We start from the raw sequence: 18,815 nt of genomic DNA on the forward strand, positions 1-18,815 counted from the left end.
AGGAAAATCCTGGGAAGATTGATTCATCTGGGGTGGATTAAAAGGAATTTGAATTGGACAAACCAGATTAAACAAATTTTTGCACAAGCCTACTGGTCAGGGTGCTGGAAGGTTCCTCTAATCCCTTAAATCAATAATGAATTAAAATAAATGTGCTTTTTTCCCCCTCATTTTAAATAATAATAATAAAAAAAAAATGCACTTGTAAATGCTGCATAAAAAAAAAAAAAAAAAAAAAAAAGAGCTAACCAAACATTTGCTAATCAGTATATTACCATATACATTTTTGGAAACACCATGCGGCAATCATTAAATCACACTCACATATGTGCACAGTAGATGTCAAAACTTCCTATGGGAAATATTGAAGCTGGAAAAACGTGCACCACAAAGCAAGCACATGTACAGTGCTGAAATATATAGGAATTTCTACTAGCTTGGGCCTTTGGGTTCTGGAAGATACATTTCTGTTGAGAAAAACTTAAAAAAATTTGTTAAGATTCTAGTTGCATAATTGATTTTCCCAAAGCTAGCCAACTTAGTGCAACAACTGATATGTCTACTTGCTTGATGAAGGTGGGGGAGGGGACAAACTTACCTGAATAACTCTGTTAAACAGGGAGGTAATAGTTGAACATTAATTTTATCTGCACATAAAAAAATAAGGTTAATAAAAACAGTACAGTGTAAGATTGAGTAATGGCTACACTCGACCAAAAAACAGGGTGCTCACGGAGTTAGGGTGAGCACTCCCCACATACACATAATGTAAAACAAAAATACTCAGCTACTTAATACTCAATCGTGACAAAGACCTGGTCGAAACGTTGCTGTGCACCTGGATGTTCCAATAAACCTGCTTGAAATTTAAAACACTGAGTGTCTGCGTATTTTTGCTTTGCAATAAAAACAGTACAATCAATAATTACTGAATACATTTCATGATGTGGACAATGCACAGAGCCTAAATAAGCACCAGCTGCTGCACTGAGGAGGTCAGTTCAAATAGCTAAATAACAAACCCAGGCAGGCAGAGAGAGGGGGGTATCAGTGCTTTATCTCTGGGCTCCCCCCAAGCCTGGCTGTACTCTTACAGGGACAGCAGGGGAGCCGGGGTAAAGCCGTGTCTGTGGGTGTGGGGACCCACCTCTAGCCCAATGGCCTCCATTCCGAGGGCCGGACTCCGCAGCCCCGGCCCCAGGCCCTGTAAACAGGCAAGGTGGGGGAGACACAGGGGGCGGCCATTTTGAGAACCTTTGACTCCGTGACGTGTGAGCAGCAGTGCCGCGCAGGCCCCGCCCCCCGTGTTCAGCGAGCTGGTCGGACTGAGCGGGGACGGGAGGGCAGACAAAGCGAGCGCTGACCCAATGAATGGGGGGGAGAGCGGCGGCTGCGGCGGTGACGGCATGCGGCGGAGACCCCCCGGCTGACCAGGTGAGTGCGGGGGCCGGGACGGACCGGCAGGGGGTGCATGGGTTATCGCACTGCCCCCGGGAGGCTCCAGTTCCGGTTTGAGGTGGGCAGAGGCCTGTATCCTCCATACAGCCACACAGCATGTCAGCAGCCCTGATCCCCTGCTCCCCGGGGCACCAGCCCACCATACTGCCCTGCCTGGGGAGAGATCCCCAACAATACCTCTAGATTGTAAGCTCGTGGGCCAACATGCTAGCCACTTACCATGGGTCTCCCTGCAGCATATGAGTGCTACAAACTACACTGTAGCATTAGTCATGTGCTCTCCATCTGCCTGTAGAAGATTATTCTCTCCACTCTCCAGTATTACCTTTAGATTGTAAGCTCATGGACCAACATGCCGGCCACTTGCTATTGGTCTTCCTGCAGCATATGAGTGCTACGTACTACACTGTAGCATTTGTCGTGTGCTTTCCATCTGCCTGTAGAAGATTGTTCTCTCCACTCTCCAGTATTACCTTTAGATTGTAAGCTCATGGGCCAGCATGCTGGCCACTTACTATGGGTTTTTCCTGCAGCATATGAGTGCTACGTACTACACTGTAGCATTTGTCATGTGCTTTCCATCTGCCTGTAGCAGATTGTTCTCTCAACTCTCAAGTATTACCTTTTAGATTGTAAGCTCATGGGCCAGCATGATAGCCACTTCCTATGAAAGAGCAGCAAGTGGTAAGGATCCTCGCCGCGTACAGTGGTATGGAATATGTTGGCAATGATAATATGCTGCAGAATGTAATCTCTCCATGGGTTAATGGAATTCCTTGTAGCATATGATTGCTACATACTAGTTTCCATAAGCCTGAAGAAGATTGTCTCAACTCCCCAGTATTAACTTGAAATTGTAAGCCAATGGGCCATCATGCTAGCCACTTCCTATGAAAGTGCAGAATGTAGTAGATCTTCACAGTGTACAGGGCTACGGAATATGTTGGCAGTTTTAAACGGTAATATGCTGCAGGGGAATCAAACCCAAAAGAAGCTGCCTGTAAGGGTTAGTGATTTTCCTTGTAGCATATGATTGCTACATATTAGATTGCAGCATTTAGCATGTGCTTTCCATCAGACTGAGTAAGAGTATTGTCTCAACTCTCCTGTATTACCTTCAGATTGTAAGCTCATGAGCCATCATGCTTGCCACTTCCTATGAAAGTGCTGCAAACGGGCTTTACGCCTATGGTAAGGATCCTCAAATTGTACAACTGTATGGCATATGTTGGCAGCTATACATAATAATATGCTGCAGGGGGAAATAAAACCCAAACCAAACTGCCTCCATGAGTTAATGGCTTTCACTGTAGCACATGATTGCTACATACTGGATTGCAGCATTTGTCATGTGCTTTCCATTAGCCTGAAGAAGATTGTGTGTTCATGAACACATGATTGCTTTAGCAACCCTAAAATGGGTAATAGTTAACTTTTGGCCTTGCTTGTAGGATGAATTATATCATCTGCTTGATGCCCAACCAGTAGGGTTACAGTAATGGTAACTTTGCACACATATGTCAATGTGAATAGAATTAAAGTGGACATGTACCGTATTGTCACTCCCAGTAGTGCCTTCACTCTAACCCTATCATATAGACACAATATCAGGGTATAAATGCAACATGTCATGTGGCAACTATGTGTTGTGCAATATTGTAAACAAGTACATGCAGGTAAATAGAGTATGTTTAATTTTGTCTGAGTTTTAAATATGCAAAATTACAATGAACAGGATCCACCAATTTGCTGAAAACATTGGACTCTAAACCCTAAACTCAGACCCATATTTATACCCAATCCTGAACTGCCAACTTGTTTTAATTTAGTTGAAATAACTTCAGTGAAATAAGATGGAACCACATCTAAGGACTGTATAAGAACTATCTATATCCAAGCCATAATCTTTCTAATCTAGCAAATGCAAACATCAAATGATATAAGGTCCCTTTATTCACCTTTGCTTATTCTTGTGTGATTATAACACTCCGCTATGGCTAGTCTATGGCAGTGTAATTTTAATACTCCATCCACTATGGCTAGTTCTCTGCAATGTTTGTGTCTTTCACCAGGTCACATTTGCAGTATTTGGGCGGTCTCTTCTCCTTATTAAACATCCTATGTGGTGGTAGAACAAAAACCTATTATATTAATTATGAATTGAATAAGATGGATAGAACTGTCGTAGAATGTGTGTTGTGCGTTCGCCAAGCACCCTTTTGGATATATGTAGCGGACAGCTTCATTTGTAAAATTTAGACAACAAGACTTTACATCATTATTTTATATTACTATTATTGCCATTTATATAGCGCCACAGATTCTATAGCGCTTTACAATATTATAGGGGGGGGGGGGGGGATCTGGCTATAAATAGGACAGTTACAAGAAAACTTACAGGAACGATAGGTTGAAGCGGACCATGCTCAAACAAGCTGACAGTCTACAGGAGGTGGGGTGTAAAACACAATAGGACAGGAAATAGCAATCATACAAGGTGGGAATGAAGCAGAGCTGGAGGAGAGCATAGAGTGCTGCCCTTTAGGAGAAAGCAAGAGACAGGTATGTGAGGTAGAGGTTACTCTGGGAAGGCCGTATGCTTTACTAAAGAGTTGGGTTTTTAAGGCACTTCTTTAACGATTGAAGAATAGGAGAGAGTCTGGCGACAGGCAGGCTATTCCATAGGAAGGGAGCTGCCCGCGAGACATCCTGCAAGCGTGAGTTGGCCGTACGGGTGCGATCAGCGGACAGGAGAAGGTCATGGGCAGAGCGGAGAGACCGAGGAGTGGCATACCTATGGATCTATGAAGAGATATGAGGGGCTAGAATTACTCAGTGCTTTATATGTATGGGTTAGCACTTTGAATTGACTCCTATAGGATACAGGAAGCCAATGTAAGGACTGGTGTAAGAGGAGCGACAGGAGAGGAAAATCAGTCTGGCGGCAGCATTCATTCTAGCGGGGTAATACAGTTTTTGGGAAGACCAATTAGGAGGGGGTTACAATAAACAGTAAGGGGTTTATAAAACTAATGTTTTAAATCGGTCAGTTTTTTCTTATCTTGCTTTCATTTTTTGCTTCCTGCCATTTTTTAATATGCACAGTTTTTTTTTATGGATTCAACAGGATTTTCCCACCATCGTTAATTTGGCAGTTATTTGAAATAGAAATATCTGCGAAAACTGGTAGAATTTACTACAAAGAAAATTTCAACTTTCTAGATCACCTTACTAAATGCGATCAACAGAATGAGGGGATTTAAACATCACTTATCTGAATACTTTAATAATTATCTAGCCAATGTTTTGAGTTACATCGGTTGTATTCCAGTTTAAATGTCTCTAGATTGGTTGCTGGCATGGTGAGAATAAAAGGGCAGGTTTGCAAAGCCTTATTTTTGCAGCAGGTTGCGGATACTAATATAATAAGCCTTTAGGTTTATATATCCTATTCGTGGTGTGAGTATGTTGCATATTTTTGAACAGTAAACATTGTCAAACTAAGGGTCTTTTTAGAATTGTCAGTGAGTGTCGCAGCGCGTTTTCATCCTATATAGGTGTCTTTGTCAATATAAGACTCATACAGGGTGAAAATGCTTCTGGATTTCTCTTTACCAACGCCAACAAATACAACACACAGAATGGTTGTGGAGGTCCTATTCGGGCAGTGCACCGCGGTTGGCGAGCCTTTCTGCTGATTTTTACGGGATATGTATTAACAGCAACATGAATGACCCCACAGTATCTGTTTGTTTTGTATTCTGAAACCACACGCTGAGAATCATCTTTGTCAGACCAGTTAAACACATTTTACTTGCTGTTATCGTGAATCTGACAACAGCAAATCTTCAGTTTGTGATCCACAAGAGCATTGTAAGCTTGTTTATGTTTTGTCAGTTCATGTAGAAGTACTTGTGGACTAGTGAGCAAAGTTTAACGTTTGTTTACCTACTCATTAATAACACCAAAAAAACGCTGCAAGCAGGTTGTCTAGTTTCCATTGACCACCACAGGTATGTGCTCAGCCCTTTAGTTTGATTTGAGCCAGTCTTCTCTATTGTTCCTCTTGTATGAGGAGGAGGGGAGGACGAGACTATTCAAGACACATCTTCATGTTTCACCGGATCACTGTCCAGATCTTCTGAAAGGAAATAACTAGGCAAGGGGTGGAGAGACAATTTGAACCATTTCATTTTCAACAAAAGCTTCTCTTAATGTTAAGCGTTGAATTCCGCTTGTTACTCTACAATCCTAAAGGTTTGCTACAAAGATGCAGGTGGGATCGCACCAGTATTGTAGACTGAAATGTGTTTGTTTTGTTTTTTTTCTTTTTATCAAAAAAGTACATGGTTATCAAAGATAACTACACATGCCAAGCAACAGGAAGTGTGTGGGGAGGGAGATTATCAGGGAAACAAACACAGCTAGTCCAAAAAAGATCACATAAGGTGAATTGCCACCCTGTGTTTAGCTTTCAGGGGTTAAGTGATTGTGTGGGCAGTTTCTGTAAAACTGCTTTAGAAGCAGAAATGGTGAGCGAGTGATGTATTCTAGAATCCATTTATGATTTTATTAACTGCATTTAATAGAGGCAGGTACGAAGGCAAAACATGAACTTAGGACTTGCTTCAGAAACTTCTGAGAGCCGTAGTATAATTATCAAAAGTCTAAAGTAGCATTGCAAATAAACTGGTGGTTGTATGACTATCCTTTTAATCTTTTTTTTTGTCCTTCTGCCTGATCAGTGGAGTTTGTCCTCTTAGTCAAGTTTGTCTGGTTGTGTTGTACACGCAGGCATGTTTTAAGAGGTCTGTTACATCATTTTTATTATATTTGGTCTTCACTTTGCTAAATTCCACTACTGAAGGATTTCCCGACTTCCTTTTTTTTTTTTTTAGTCCAGATTGCTTAATCTTACCTGTTGATTGTGGGTGCTGCATTTGCACAGTTGGATGAGCTTTCATATCTCATCAGAAAAGTATCTCCACAACATCTTCTTGGCAAAGTTTAATTCAATACAATTTTATCATGACAGTCCTGGCACGTCGTGTGTGTGTGTGTATGTATGTATAATTATTTTTCCCCTTTACTGTGCTCCCCTGTAAAGGATGGGTAGGTAAGAATTTAGAGCTGGAGCGTAACTTTAGATTAATGGAGCAGTTTTAGTGTAAGATCATACCTCTGCAGTCTTATTGCTAAATTCTTTGTCACTTAGGATTTTACTCACTTTGTTTGTACAGCCCTCTTCACACCTCCCTGCTTGTGACTTGCACAGCCTTCCTAAACACTTCCTGAAAAGAGAGGTCTAATGTTTAAACGTCCTATATTGCACAGTCTGTGTTATTAATATTTTTTTCTCTCCTGCTCTGTTAAGTCTTTTAGGCACTGCTTGAGCTTCCTGTTTGTGATTAAAGTTAATGTACACAGCAGGAGATACACTAAACGGATACTCCAGGCACCACAACAACTTAATATAAATTAAGTTATAGCTCCATAGAGGCATTCTTACCTCAGGGTGTTAAACCTTTCTCAAACGGTTTAACTCCAAAGTTGCCTCCAGCGTCAATGTCCACTTCCCCCCGAGGGCATCTGGCTACTGAATTTTAAGATTTAGGAAGTGTGGAGTGCTTTTGGTCCGGGGCGACGCTGATTTGCTGAAAGCGGTCAGCTGATGCTCTCATTCTGTCAGTGACTCCCCATTCACAAAATTGGCATGACAAGAAACTTAAATTTTCCAAGGTTACAAGATGCCGCCTTGTGGTTGAGGGGGTGGCGGGGAGTGGACATCACTTCTGACGTCGACTTTGGGGTTAAACAGTTCGAGAACGGTTTAACTCCTTGATATGAGTGCCTCTGGGGGCCTTGTGGCATCATAACAACTTAATTTAGATGAAGTTGTTTTGATGCCTATAGTGTCCATTTAAACCTCTAGTTCTACAACAGTTAGAGGTAGTTGACTTTTTGTCAACCTCTGGTTTAAAGGAAGGTAAGCCAGTGTGTGTCACCAGCTGTTTTAGGAGTGTAACTCTCACAGACTTATAACTTGTAGGTTGGCTAAGCGCCATGAGAGATGGTGGCCTACCAGTTGGCTATCCCATAATAAATTGCTTGCAGTTTAAACCCTTGTAATGAACCCGGTCAGGTGCAAATAGTGAAATCTAACCTATGGGCTAATCTGGTTGAACCATAGACCCCAACTATACGATCTACACTATAAAGATAGAATTTCAAACTTGAATTTCTGAATGAAATAAAGAAGTAAACTTTATTTTTTTTTATATGCAGCATTTGAAGTATTTATTGAATATTGCATTGCTTCAGGAGCAGTGAACTGTTCATACATTCCAAACTGATTTTTTACTCCTTGTACGCTTGCTCCATTTACATTTGGGAATATTATTATTTAATATCGGGTTGGTTGGACAATATATCTCCACAGCTTATAATAAGTCAAAATTCTTTAGTTATCTTTAATTTGCCTTTTTAAAACACTGTAATCCAAAGATATGCAGAATTTAGAACATAAACGTGTAATGTATGGACAGTGAAGGAAACAAAAGGATGAGCAAAAATCCCATATAAACATAAATACATCTGCCTGTCTTTCAGAACTGTGATCATTTTTATCAATTATCTTGGTGAGTAACACACAGGGTTATTAACTAAATTGAGAATTCAAAGTGAATTCCACATTTAAAGGTTTATTTCAAGCACAATGGCTACGTCAGGGCTTTGAGGTGGTCATGGTGGCTAGTATCTGTATGTGCCGCATTTTGCTGTAGCGTATGGCCTCCCAGAGTAATCTCTCCCTTACATACCTGTCCCTATGGGATAGTGCTTTGCTCTCTCCTCCAGCTCTGCTTCACTCCTACTTGATATTTCCTATCCTAATGTTTCTAATACCCCACCTCCTATAGACTGTAAGCTCATTTGAGCAGGGTCCTCTTCAACCTATTATTCCTGTAAGTTTTCTTGAAATTGTCCTATTTATTGTTACATCCCCCCCCTCTCAAAATATTGTAAAGCGTTACGGAATCTGTTGGCGCTATATAAATGGCAATAATAATAATAATAATAATAATAGTGGTTATGTTGCTTGGAGTAAATGCCGGAGTAGCCTAACTGGAAGCATAGCTGAAATGTTCTTGGAATTCTCCCTTTGATAAATATCCCTGACCGTTGTAAATTGCAGATACAGTGTGGAAGTTCTGATGGGCTAGTAAAGTGCAGAAATATCTGGTTCAGTAGTCGATCTATATATTGTTGCAGCAAGGTGAGACCTTGGACTTTCCAGGCATTTAGAATGAAGATCCTCAGGCAAAGTAAACTGCTTATTGAATGTGTTCACTAGGACGGACAGTGCCTAAAGGCCTTTTGGCCAATTACACAATTTGCATTTTTATTTACTATTCTACACAATGCCTAAGGATCTTCTCTGTATGGCTGGCCAATGCATTCATGTCATTAACAAAGTAAGCCACTGGATAAGCACGCCCATTTAGCAGATCTTTAAAAGTTGGAGAACCTGTTCTATGGGGTCACAGCCTCTTAGTGTATTTTCCTTGTTTCTTATGAGTTCTGGAAATATCACAAACAAATCTATAGCTTTTGAGATTATTTGGAAGCGGTATTAATGTGGGCAGCAGATCTATGCCTTGATGGTTGTACAGAGTTATTTACTAAAACGTGACCTGGGGGAATTCGAAGTGAATTGCAAATGTTGGGCTGAAAGTAAGTGGAAAAACTGAAAACAAATCTCAAAGCCAGCTAATGTTTTCCATTGTGTTTTGATTTGAAATGCACTTTGAATTGCAGACAGTCCTAGTGAATAACCCTGGTGGTTTTTACTGTTGGAGACTAAAGTAGTCAATAAAAATAAGTTTGCCATTGAATGCTGTAGTGTCATACTCCTTCACTGATACACTACGGCCTAGCTTGAACCATTAAATCTCTTCCTCACCAGCCTTTACAGTTAGCTCTGTATATAGTCATCTGCCAAACGGATTATCCTCCATTTATTGATTAAGGATTTCTCCAATGAACTCCCTTCCGGCAATCTACAGTCATGCTGCTTCAAACATTACTCCACTCCAGCCTCTGCTTGCCGTAACACATGGTAATCCGAGACTTGTTTGCTGCTGTGCGGTCATACAAATTCCATGTACTTTTGTTGCTTGGAACAGCAGTTTGAAAGTGGAACAGTGAGTGTGGCTCAGAGGACCTGGTTATTGTGATGATTAAATAACTTGTGTTGTATAAAATACAGCTCAAAGTTGCCCTGTGGCTTCTAGTCACTTTTTGTGACTGTTTTTCTGTAATCAATGAGGAAATGCTCAGATATGCATTTGTTTACCTGTGATCAGTTGTATTGATCATCTATCTATATGTACATACTCCGGAATTCTTCAATATAAACTACAGGAGGACAAATCTCAGCCAGTTTGTTTTAGTGATAATTTTAAGGAGGTAAATCAGATTCTTTGATAAATGGGTGTTCACTGAAAAGCTTATATTTTATTTATTTTTAATCATCATGATTATTTTATAAGGCATGTAAATTGAAAAGCGGTAGATCTCAGTGCTATAACGGGAAGCGTGAAGACATGACGCATCATGCACAAACTCACTAGTTTTCTAGTAGAAAGTTGTAGGCGGCAGGTATTGCATTATTGATTTTGGTAGTTCCTGGTCTGAATCTTAATTGGAGGAGCTAAATGTAAATTGACAGTTAATTGATGAGTAGTTAGGGTTTTTTGAATTGCTAAGCATGGTGTCCATTTAAGTCTTTGCAGTCCGAAAGACTGTATATTGTGTAATTTAAGCAATGAACTAAGGGATTGGTTCTGTGGCCGTCATTAGAGCAGAGAGTAAGTTAAGGATTGTGGTGTTTGGCATCTAGACTGTATGTGCTTCTTGAAATGATGAAATAAGATTTTAGAAAAGAAACAGATGGGAAGGCACAGTGTAAATACGGTGGGAATTGGTGAGCAATCATGGTGAAATGGAGAAACCCAGGTGTGCGTGTTGAGACAGAACAAAAAATGCAGAAACCTTATAGGGGTGTGAGCAGCCTAAATCTCAAGTGACCGTGCTTTGTCAAATCCTGTCTCCAATGACATCGCTGTATCAGTGTTACTTCTGTGAGTGTGCATCATTAGAGATGGTTTGAAATCATATTTTGTCTGTTTCATTTATATGTTAATTTTGCCTTGTACTGTACGTATGGGTAACCTTTTAATACTACTATTTTCTTGTTTTCTTGCAGGTGCTGCATTTGGACCAATATGACAGATAACCATTTATGATGTGCTTATGCAGAGTCCTTTAGTCAAGTGAGTTGTTTGTGGGTTTTTTTTCATATTCTTTTGACAGTTTGTGATGCCTGCCACTTTGGGTTTTTTGGTACACTTCAGGGGGGGGGGGGGGGAGGGGAGAAATAACATTTGAATACACTATATATTGTGCTCAATAAATCCAGGGTATCTTAATGACACAAAAACAGAACCCAGTACGCAACATTTGCCCTCCTGTCAAGATAGTTCCACACATCTTCTCTGAGTGCTTCTTATCAACAATAAGAAGTGAGAGGGGATTGGAGGTCTATCTGTGGTGTTAGTGTAAGAGCTGTCTTCCTCTGTATTGTGTGGCAACAGAGAAGAATATCCTCGACTAACATCGTGACCAATTGCTCTGATGTTCAGAAAACCCTAGAAGAACACATTCTCAGCATTGAAAAAAATAATAATGAATGAAGACAAAACACAAAAATCAAGAGAAATATATAGGGATACCTTGTTTTGTATATAGTTTTTAAAAAAAGCTTGTAGATTTGACACAAATTTTTCCAGCTAACTAGGTATGTGGTTTGCCTAACACGTTGCTTTTTTGTAATCCCTTAATAAATAAAAAGGATTTATGCTTTTATTTGTTTTGTTTTTCTTGTTGGAGTGCATTCCATTATCAGGGGTTTTTCTTTTTTAGTATTTAATTTAAAGGGACAATATGGCACCCAGAGCACTTCAGCTCATTGAAGTGGTCTGGGTGCAGTGTCCCTGTCCCCTTAACCCTGGGCAGGTAAATAGTTATTTATTTATGTAGTTTTTAAGAAACTGAAATAATTACCTTTTGAGCGTTAGCGCCACCTCTAGTCTAGCTAGGCTGTCTACCAACCCGCTACTAGAGGGACTTCCGGGTATGCATGAGGACATCCAGCGTCACCCGAAACCCCATAGGAAAGCATTGTGTAATGCTTTTCTATGGAGGAAGTCCTTATGCGAGCACAGCCATCGCCGACATCAGCGGAGCAGAGGCGGAACCTGAACCAACGCCGAGGGACATTGGCGCTGGAATCAGGAAAGTCACAGAAAAGGTTTCTAATCCCTTCTGCAGCACATAAGGGACACTATAGGGAGCTAAAGTGCCAGGACGACAGCTTTGTTTTCCTGGCACTATAGTTTTCTTTAAAGGATTAGTAATTTTTCACCCCCTGAACAACCTGTGAGGACTTGCGAGCCCTACTGTGATGAGTATTGGACTAACTCTGCAATAATAAACTGCGTTGGTAGTGATGCATCATTTTTTGTTCTTTGTGCAAATTGTTTTTGTAGACATGAATACGAGCCACTTGGGCATAGTCCATGCACCATCCTTGTGTACATGTGCAGGACAATCAGAAATCTAATTGGGTAAACAGGATCAATCTTCTCCAGAATCATTAAAACTCAAATTGAACTATAAATCTGGAATTGTCTGCCTTATGGCTCGACAAGATCACCATGATGTCGAGAAAACACCTTTCAGCACATGCTATAGTAGTGAAGTCCATTGCAGCTGTAGTGCCCTGAATTTCTACCACCTTATATTATAAGTCATGCATATAATATATGTGGACAATAAGAGATGCAACAAATGATGCCTATCTTTTAGAACCAGACTAAACCTATAAAGACTTTTTGTTTATGAAATACTGATAGATCCGCTTTAATTTTTATGTATCAGTTGCAATATTGTGATGTTAATATTTGTTTCTCTTTAGTACAGCATATGTTTCTTACACTTTTCCCCCCCCCCCCCCCTTTCTTTTATTTACTAGATGGTTTCTTCAGAATTCTCAGGATGGCTGTAATCGTACTGGTGTAGAAACTGTCAATTTATTCATTACCCTGCCAAGAACATTCGACCAAACTTGTAGGAGATATGTATTGTTCACAGCAGCTAAGCATTGAAGAAATCTCACTCCGTAACACAGGAACTTTGCATTTCTCCCCCTAGTTAAGTGTATTGGAATTTCATATGAGCATTCTTCCTTTACTTTTTAAAATGGATGAGATGGAAAGTAACCTTTCTTCGGATAAGAGCAATGTCAAAGAAGAACAAGAAGACGATTTAAACTGTGACCTAGATAATGTGCACATAAAAATGGAACCTGATGATCCGAAACAAACAGAAAGCAGTGATGAACATGACGATAAAGAACACTGTGCTGAAAATTCAAATACCTTTTTGTCCAATGAAAATGACGATGACTATGGTGCCCTGTTTTCCCAGTATACGACTACACTCTACGATGCTGCAATGGAGGCTGTTACGCAAAGCATCATTACGAATAAGAACATCAGCAATCGGAAAAAATCTCCAGCCTGGAACCATTTTTTTATTTCTCCTCGGGACAGTACCAAAGCAATATGCCATTACTGTATGAAAGAGTTTAGCAGAGGGAAAAATGAAAAAGACCTTAGTACAAGTTGCCTCATGAGACACGTGAGGAGGGCTCACCCTAGAGTCCTTGTCTCTGATAATGAAAATATGCCAGGTATATCATCCTGCTCTCCTCCTACGTTACTTCTACCTCCGCAGCCTCCAGATGTTGTGGAAACGATTGCGACTCCTACAAAAATTAGGAAGCTGTCTTCAAAAATTTCACCCACAGAAAAGTTGGTGGAAGACTCAGTTGCCGTCTTATCCTCAGATGAGATGTCTTCAGACTTGTCCATTTCAGATAAAATTAGCAAAGAGGATGTTGCTGTCATTTCTCCGAGGTCTTTACCTAACAACCAATGTGATGATACAGGGGAAAACCTGACAGAAAAAATTCCAATTCAGAAAAATTCATCTGGTTCCAGAAGACGTTCTGCAGTCTGGAAGCACTTTTATTTATCTCCATTGGATAATTCAAAAGCTGTTTGTATTCACTGCATGAATGAATTCAGCAGAGGGAAAAATGGAAAGGACCTTGGTACAAGTTGTTTAATAAGACACATGTGGAGAGCACATCGTTCAATTGTTTTACAAGAAAATAGCAGTGGAACAAATTTGCCACCTCCATATTCTGTGCCGCCAACACTGTTACCATCTCTTTTACCCACTGATTGTGGAGAGATCAGTTCTGCAGCAGTCTCTCCTGGCAAAATCATAAAAGAATCTACTTCAGAACCTTCATCTCCAGATAGGGTATCCAAGGACCTACAATGCAATGCCCCTAATGGTGACTTATCAATTGATGATGGAGCAGCAGTTCTCCGTTCCTCCACAAATACTGTGGATTCATTGATGTCTTCTCCTGAAAAACTTAACGAGGGTCAGAGTTCTACAGCATATGAGCCACCCATCATTTCTCCTCAAAATAAAAAAGTTATGAAACGGCTGAAATCTGAAGTATGGCACCATTTTTCATTATCACCAATTGATAACTTGAAAGCAATTTGCAGATATTGCAATTGTATGATCAGCAGGGGTAAAAAGGGTGATTTGGGAACCAGCTGTTTAATGAGACATCTTTACCGGAGACATCCTGAAATACTATTAAACCAAAAAAGCTTTATGGATGTTGGTTTAGCTAATTCACCTTACGCTACATTGGCCTCTGCGGAGTGCTCTTCTTCAAAAATCCCAGAATTGCCGACAGTAATGACTCGCGATCAGATTGTCTTACCTACAAACAGCAAGAAGACCTCAAAACTGTGGAATCACTTCTCAATTTGTTCAGCAGATTCTACTAAGGTTATATGCATGCACTGTGGGCGCACAATTAGCAGAGGAAAAAAACCGACCAATTTAGGGACTAGCTGCCTCCTGAGACACTTACAGCGCTTCCACAACAATGTACTGCAAAATAACGGTGTTCCAGACACATTACCATCAGCAGATGGACACGCATCTATAAACACAGACCTAACAGCCACCTCCTCATTTGACGAAACCAATGACAAATTTAGTGACTCTCACCCAGTTGCCAAAAAAATCACAAGTCTTGTAGCTGAAATGATGGCACTTGATCTCCAGCCATACTCATTTGTAAACAATGTTGGTTTTAACAGACTGCTTGAATACCTTCAACCTCAATACTCCTTACCATCCGCTTCTTATTTTTCCACAACTGCTATTCCCGATATGTATGAAAATGTGAAACAGGTAATCTCCTCACAATTAAAAGAAGCAGAGGGTGGTGTAATTCACTTCACAGCTGGAATCTGGATGAGTAGCCAGACACGGGAATATTTAACACTCACTGCTCACTGGGTAACATTTGATTCTTCCTTCAGGCCACACAGCAACGATTACCATTGTTCGGCACTTCTACATGTATCACAGATTGACTGTGACTACAATGGGGTCAGCGTTCAAAAACATCTGGAATACTTATGGGACTCGTGGATCACCTCATTCGGCCTTATAATGGGCATCACTGTAACAGATAATCATAGCATAGGGAAAACATTAAACGAGAGTGAACATTCAAGTGTGCAGTGCTTTGGCCATACTGTGGATCTTATTGTAAATGAGGCAATTAAGAGTCAACGAATGGTTCAAAATCTTCTGAGCATTGCAAGAAAGATCTGTGAACGTGTTCATCGGTCAACGAAAGCAAAAGAAAAATTGTCAGAGTTGCAAAATGAATACGGACTGCCTCTGCACTCACTCATTCAAGATGTTCCTTCAAAGTGGAATACGTCATTTCATATGTTGGAGAGGCTGATTGAGCAGAAGAGGGCAATTGATGAAATGTCCATTGAGTGCAACTTCAGGGAGTTAATAAGTTGCGATCAGTGGGAAGTGATGCAGTCTGTCTGCCATGCTCTGAAACCTTTTGAAGCAGCCAGGAGAGAAATGAGTATGCATATGGCTACCTTAAGTCAGGTGATTCCGATGATCCATATACTAAATCGAAAGATAGAAATGTTGTTTGAGGAAACAATGGGAATTGATACAATGTTGAAATCCCTTAAAGAAGCCATGGTTTGTAGACTATCATCAACTCTTCATGATCCAAGATACATTTTTGCAACTCTCTTGGATCCTCGGTACAAGGCTTCCTTATTTGCAGAGGAGGAGGCCGAGGAATATAAACAAGGATTAATCAGGGAACTGGAATTACTAAATTCTACCTCAGATGACACGCCTGTTCTTAATGGGTGTCTCAAAAGTTCACCACCTAAAACTAATGTTGAAGAAAATATTTGGTCGCTTATGGCTAACCTTAAAAAATCGAAAACTATAAAGGAAAAGTTACCCGAAGACATTGTGTTTGCTTATTTGGAAGAGGAAGTGCTTGAGCACAACTGTGATCCTTTAACGTACTGGAATTTAAAGAAATCTTCATGGCCTGCTCTATCAAAGCTGGCTGTTCGATTTCTAGGTTGTCCCCCAAGCATTATTCCTCCTGAGCGGCTGTTTAACACCTCAAATGAAAATAGTAATTTTAACCAAACTCGGTCGATGATGGAACATTTCGAACAGCTCATCTTTTTGAAAGTTAATCTTCCTTTAATTTACTTTCAGTATTGAAACCAACCAATTGTCAGGTGAAAGCTATTGTTGCTTACTGAATAATTAACTGTTTTTTCTACGTTTTTATTAAATTGCTCCACAGGGGTCATGTACGACATCCGATCAGTAACTGTAATTTTTTAATTACGTTCCAATGTTTTCGCTTTAAATATAGTCTACATGTGCCTTACTCAGTTTTTCAAACGGCCAGATCTTGTACATATCATTTTTTTTTTTTTCGGTTTGTTTTTAACCGTAGCAAGTCTCTTTTGTCGTTTTGTTTTTGTTTTGTTTTTATAATTCTTAAAGAAAAGTAGGTTTTAGTCTTCATATTTGTAAATACATATGTAAAAAGTGAACTTTGTTTGTTATAATAGAACGGCAAAAAAAAGATGTAAACAGTTTTATTTTGTAGTTTTTCTCTTCAATTATATATAAAAAATTTAAAGGTACTGTATTTTAGTTTGGATTTTTTTTTTATATATATATATATGTGCGGTTTTTTTGGTTTGTTTTATTTGTATATAAAGATCAGGTCATGTTTCCATCTTGGGTAATATTTATAGTATGGTTTACAGCCATTTGTGATTGACTACAGATGCTCCTGTCTAAGGATTTGGGTCAAGTACATTTAAACTGGGCTTTAAAAACAATGTTTGCATTACCCTTTAGAATCTTATTGTATTGAAGAGAAGTAATGTTCATGGTTTGTTTTTCAGCAAAACCTCTAGCATGCATTTGTCAGTCATACAAAATCCACAAAGCGCAACAGCACAAAGTGTGTAACACTGCAACACAGTAATTTGTGTGTACATGCAATGAGACTCCTGATACTGTTTTAAGGTTATGACATTATCATGTTGGGTAATTTTAATGTCCTATTAATCTTAGATGTGTTGTGAATCCTGTTTGTTTTGTTAATTTAATTTTTTTTTTGTCGTCCCTCCACCCCCTTGCCGGTCTGATTTATTGTGGGACATTCTGTCTGTTTCATAAATAGAAGTGGGAAAAAAAAAAAAAAACACCTACAGAATCCTTAACATAGTAAAAGTCTGGGACACCTCACATTTCTTATATATTTTTTTCAGATCAAATTGCAGAGAATGCACCATACATTTTAAAATGTAGCATGACACAATTGCTGACTTTAATGTTAACTTATTTAAAGAGCCCTTTTGTCTCAATTGGTGTGGATTTTATATATATATATCTATATATATATATATATATGGTATCAAGAGTCAGTACATGCTAACATTGTAGAAGTATTCTGAAAATACTTCAGCCCAGATGCCACAATTTTCTGTTTCTTTTGATATTGCTGTAATAAATGTTCGTTAATTTGTCATTTTGTTAAAATACTGTACCGAATTCTGATTTCAAATTTTTACATCTCTGTAACTGTGTATTTATAAATGGTCATCCCAATGTTTTTAAAATTAAACAGTTTTATTTACAGTAGGTAAGGTATTGCACCTTATTTTTTTTAAATTTGAGTGAGAGTTTATTGTATGTAAAATTGAATCTTCCCGTTTGAGTGAGGATTCCGAGCATATGCAAATACTTTTACAAAATTAGTATTGGATACCAACAATATAAAACACAAATCAGTTCATACAGAGTCACATTTCCAGTTACACCATATAAAACACACCCTACAATGATTTCTCTTTTGTTATCTCATGGAGATATCTTTTTCTATATTCGTATTGTGTTCGCACCCCCTATTTGCAATAAGTTTATCATGGCTATTTACTAAAAGTGTGAATGATTGATCATTGGGTGAATTTCAAGTTTTAGTCCAAAATAGAAGGAAATCCAATATTTCTAAAGAAATCATGGGGTCTAAGTGTGTTTATCTGTATATTTTAAAAACTTTTGTAAAATGCCTTAGTTGTAAAATTACATTTTCCAAGTGTGAAATTATGCATTTAGGAAACCTAATCATAAGAGATTTCCAAAATGAAATGCCAAGAACCCAAAATAAAGAACCCCCAACTGATGAGTGTAAGGGGTTGTATAGGCACCCAGACCACTTCAGCTATGACCACTAAACTGCTATGTTTACATATGGGTTAATCCAGCCTCTAGTGGCTGTCTCATTGACAGCAGCTAGAGGCGCTGCACACTGTGATTTTTCACAGTGAGAAGACGCTAGCGTCCATAGGAAAGCATTGAGAATTGCCGCGCATGCGCATTAAGCTGATGACGTTGGAATGAGGAGGAGAGTCCCCAGTGCCGAGGGAGCCCGGTGCTGAAGAAAGGTAAGATTTTAACCCCTTCCTCCGCACGATGGGAGGGGGACCTATTAACACAATAGTGCCAGGAAAACGAATTTGTTTTCCTGGCACTATAGTGGTCCTTTAAATAGTGACAAACTACAAATCCAGCTAGATATTTAGCTCCAGGCGATTGGCAGGAATCGGTGCACCTAGTAGCTTCCAGTGGTCTTGAAGGGCCAGGCTGTTCATATAAGCCTTCCATCATAATTTCTGCCAAATAAGGTCTTACTGTAGTGGTGCTGGTGCCTATACCATCCCTGAATGCTTTTCAATGTAAACACTGCTTTTTCCTGTGTCAGTGCAGCACCT

General features: G+C 39.5%; 1 protein-coding gene and 1 long non-coding RNA gene across 2 annotated transcripts; both read left to right on the plus strand.

Annotated features, from left to right (window-relative positions):
- The first annotated feature begins 1,243 nt into the window (after window positions 1-1,243).
- LOC134602180 (uncharacterized) lies at window positions 1,244-12,768 on the plus strand. Its single transcript, XR_010090418.1, has 3 exons — window positions 1,244-1,434; window positions 10,724-10,790; window positions 12,551-12,768. It is a non-coding gene; the product is annotated as an uncharacterized LOC134602180 (long non-coding RNA).
- A 1-nt stretch (window position 12,769) lies between these two features.
- ZBED4 (zinc finger BED-type containing 4) lies at window positions 12,770-16,472 on the plus strand. Its single transcript, XM_063446795.1, has one exon. The coding sequence runs from the start codon at window positions 12,778-12,780 to the stop codon at window positions 16,240-16,242; it is 3,465 nt and encodes a 1,154-aa protein (XP_063302865.1). The 5' UTR covers window positions 12,770-12,777; the 3' UTR covers window positions 16,243-16,472.
- Window positions 16,473-18,815: the final 2,343 nt, after the last annotated feature.

This window comes from Pelobates fuscus, chromosome 3, assembly GCF_036172605.1.
Source record: "Pelobates fuscus isolate aPelFus1 chromosome 3, aPelFus1.pri, whole genome shotgun sequence".
In the NCBI taxonomy this organism is placed as follows: Eukaryota; Metazoa; Chordata; class Amphibia; order Anura; family Pelobatidae; genus Pelobates; species Pelobates fuscus.